The following is a 3,840-nucleotide window of genomic DNA, read 5'->3' on the forward strand; positions in this document are numbered from 1 at the left end:
TTAGTCAAATGTTCATATTTCTTACTTAGTTGAGCAATCTCCTATTTTATTCGTAAAAGTTCACTTGTGAGATGGAAGCTATTCATGGAATATTTTTCTTCTATCTTTTAGGCTCTCATAAGGAATGCATTTTTAATGATGTACTTGTATGATCATGTCTAGATAAGGTCCCTTACTTTATATGGACCCACCCTCTTTTGTAATGAAGAGAGATTGCATTTCCAAATACAAAGGCAAAATAATCTATCCATTCATCAAGAACCCACAATCTTCAATCAAAAGACTAAACACCCTTATACACTTTATTTGTTTTCAAGAATCATAAATATAATCATTTAAATATAAAAATAATTTACAAAAATATTATTGACAGTAAATCTAACATTCAACTTGAAGCATACACATATCAAATCAGCTCTAAGCACGCAAGTATCTGATTTGAACACAGATGTAGATACTTTGTACACTTCTAATAATATGAAAACATTTAATATTATAAGACATAGTTGAATACGATCAAAGTCATGTAGAAATAAGAAGCTGCAACACTGTATCAGACTTGCAAAAGCAACTTTCCCAAACCTTATTTATCGTTCTCATTGCTATGGTAGTATAGGATAGCAAGCCACTTGGTTTTGGACCGGCGCACCAAGTCCAAAAGCCCCCATCTTTCTAATTTTATCCACACGTATTCCCCCAGACGGTCAGAAAGAAAAGGAAGTAGACCGTTCAGGTGGTTAAACCTAGCCTTCTTCACTGTAAACTTTGCAGCCATGTAGAAAAAAGTGAAATTACCACAGAAGCAGATGATCAAGCACGCCCCAAGAATGAACCAAGCCAGCTCGGGATTCATGTTGGAAAGCATGGCATACACTGCAAGCATGAAGCCATAGGCCGTAAAGGCAAACGTGGCACAAACCAATAGGTTGGTAATACAGAGGAACAATACCTTATTTCCCGTGGTAATAGGTGTACTCATCTGCCACATCAGCACCACTAAGAGCGACAGAAAGAATGCCACACAATCAAAGATGAGAAAAACCTTGAAGGAGGCCAACGGAAGCAGAATCGGCGAACCTAAACTCTTGTCTGAGCCAGTTCCAGGCGCAGGCGCAGGCGAAATTCCCGATCCCTTTGAGTCCCCATTTCCATTCCCATCGTCCGTCACGAAACTGCCCGGAGCAGTGAAAGCTGCCGTAAATGACATTGTCGCTAATAGAACTGCCACCACTAGTTCTGTGTTGCGCCTGTCCTCATATGTTTTGTCCACCATCTCAACAGCAACCTCATGTTTCTCTGCACTCACCTTTGGAGCGCTGTACAAGAATGGCTTGCGATTGGAAGGATAACTGGCCAGAACTGAAATTATCTTGTCAGATTCGTGATAGTGCGTGTTCTCTCTCACGATATCAAAGGCCGTTAAGCCTGCCTTGTTGACAGCAAACTTGTTTATCCCCGCTATACAAAGCAACGACTTCACCATCTGAAAAATGCAAACTCAAATAAGTTCATAAAAATTAAATGATCTATTGGAACTAACTATGCATAAAGATTTCTTCTACGGAAGTTCTTGCCGTGATGATTTTAATTTCTGTCTTCAGTAGAAATACTTTCAGTAATTTGACTCTATATATAGACGAGATTAGATTAAGAATCTACACAAACCCAAAACTTATATAGCTGTACACAGTAATTGGTTGAAAGAACAAACTTCAGCAGTGACAAACAGAGGTTTGTATAAAAAGAGACTTACATTCAAGTCTTTTTTCTTTGCTGCAATATGCAGTGGTGTGTCTCCTTCACTTATCCTCGAAAAAGGAGATTTCATTTCACCCGCATCTGTGTTTCCTCCACTTTTCACGGGCTCATCTTTTGGATCTTTCTTTTCAGCCGGATCTGTCTTTCCTCCACTTCGCAGAGGCTCTTCATGTGGAGGTTTGTCAAGTCCCTTGTTGACCAAGTATGATAAGCCTACCTCTTCGTTCAGGTAATCAACAATTCGCACTTGCCTAACTAGGGCAGCTAAGTGCAGAACGTTCATTCCACAACTATTCCGTATTTCGACAGCGTCTGGCCTCTCATTTATCAACTCTTGTACTGCTTCCAGATGACCCAATTTCGCTGCCACACAGATGGGAGTTTCTTGGCTGTCATTAACCCAATAACACAGTTCGGCCTCAAATTTTATTAACTTCTTTATTATATGCACGTAGTTTCTTTCAACAGCTATATGCAGAGCTGTGTTGCCAAGTTCGTCCTTACGTTGGATTAACTGCTTCGCATCTGATAAATTTAGTATATGATCAACTAGATCTGTAAAAGAAGCATCCAAAATCATTGCCTTAAGTTAGATAAGATGTTCTTCAAGAAGGGCCAAGGGTAAGAGAATGCCTAATTTACCTTTGTTGAAGCGATACAGACCTCAACTAATATAACAACATAAATACAGAATTCAACTAAATACACGAAGAAGTAAAGAAGAACTCATTGGTTATCAACTGTAAACGAACAGAAGCTGAAGTAAAATAGAAACAACATAATCAAACGACTTGAAAAAATAGAAAGAACTGAAACATGATAGACAATCATCCTCGTGTTATTTAAGATAAAGAAAAAATTGGGGACAAAATGATATTTGTCTTGAACCGTTAAATTAGGAGATGCTTAGCAGATACTTTTACAAACTTATAGGCAAAGAAATCCTAAAATCGAAATAAAATAACCTGAATCTCCTCTGTTTACTGCAACAGATAAACAGTTCCTCTTGTGCACCGTACTTTCGAGTAAGCTCGACGGAGATGCGTCAAATATTGCCTTCACTGTCTCTAAATTGCCGCTTTCGTAGGCTTTGAACAAAGCTGTTTCATCAAGCTTATTGCGGAGATCCACACCACTTTCTGGTTGTTGGAGTAGAATCTTCACAACGTTGGAGAAACCTCCCTGCGCAGCCAAGTGTAACGCAGTATCCTTTTCGGCATTGGTAGCATTCACAAGCAGAGGCTTCACTTCGGGATCGGTTTCCTTCAGAAGTTGACGATTGAGTTGCAGGAGCTGTTGAATGAAGTGTAGATTTCCTACACTAGCAGCCAAATGGAGAAGAGTATTTTCCCCTCCAGGTGTAATATTGTTGAGAGCTGCTTTAAGTTGGGAACTCAGTTGTTGATCGATCCTTAAACGCGTTACCGCAGCTTTGAAGGCGTCAGGATCGATCCTTCCGCCGAGTTGTTGACCCTCAGTGGCCATGCTAAATATCTGCCGTTACAGCCTTCAACACCAAGGCACGCTTCTTTGTAATAGGATTGAATAATACTACATTCAGTATTATGCCAGAAACTACATAATAGAATATGTGGTCTCAGTTTTTCCACAAGGGAAACATTAAAAATACAAGTATCCACATCTTACACTTCAGGGTTTCCACAACTTTAGTTGGAATCTCACTTTTTCTTTCGTTGGAACAGATACAACATTTTGACCTTGACTGGGTGCAAATAACCAGTGTTAATTAGCTTTGATTGGGTGCCAAGTAATTACTCTAGTTTGGTGCGAATAATATGACTATGGGGTGTTCTGCTAGAACATTATTTTTTTAATACTTGAAGTGATCCTACACGTCAAAATTACTACAACTTTTTCATAGTTGGAATGTCTATTTTTCTTAGATGAAAGTGTACATTGAAATCAAATACAAATTTTTTTTATCATTTATAATTTAATAATTTATTCTATGTGAAATATGTACACATTTTATTTAATGTTGAGTTTATTTCAGTGGATTAGATAATTATTTAATATAGTTATATTTCAATAAACGATATAACTGTTGTTTAAATTAATTTC

General features: G+C 38.1%; 1 protein-coding gene across 1 annotated transcript; it reads right to left on the bottom strand.

Moving 5' to 3' along the window:
- Positions 1 to 473: 473 nt before the first annotated feature.
- Positions 474 to 3,454, bottom strand: LOC131864834 (ankyrin repeat-containing protein At5g02620-like). The gene is made up of 3 exons (XM_059215302.1): positions 2,724 to 3,454; positions 1,754 to 2,313; positions 474 to 1,483 (listed from the first exon to the last, which is right to left on the bottom strand). Exons 1-3 carry the CDS (start codon positions 3,241 to 3,243, stop codon positions 584 to 586), a joined length of 1,980 nt encoding a protein of 659 aa, XP_059071285.1. The 5' UTR covers positions 3,244 to 3,454; the 3' UTR covers positions 474 to 583.
- Positions 3,455 to 3,840: the final 386 nt, after the last annotated feature.

This window comes from Cryptomeria japonica, unplaced genomic scaffold (assembly GCF_030272615.1).
Source record: "Cryptomeria japonica unplaced genomic scaffold, Sugi_1.0 HiC_scaffold_95, whole genome shotgun sequence".
Classification (NCBI taxonomy): Eukaryota; Viridiplantae; Streptophyta; class Pinopsida; order Cupressales; family Cupressaceae; genus Cryptomeria; species Cryptomeria japonica.

Bases quoted from the DNA above. Each gene is read 5' to 3' on its own strand.
- LOC131864834 (XM_059215302.1), bottom strand. From the start codon at position 3,243: ATGGCCACTGAGGGTCAACAACTCGGCGGAAGGATCGATCCTGACGCC. The intron at 2,314-2,723 runs GTTATTTTATTT...CTTCTTTTACAG, and splicing joins AGTAAACAGAGGAGATTCAG to ATCTAGTTGATCATATACTA. The intron at 1,484-1,753 runs GTAAGTCTCTTT...TGCATTTTTCAG, and splicing joins CAAAGAAAAAAGACTTGAAT to ATGGTGAAGTCGTTGCTTTG.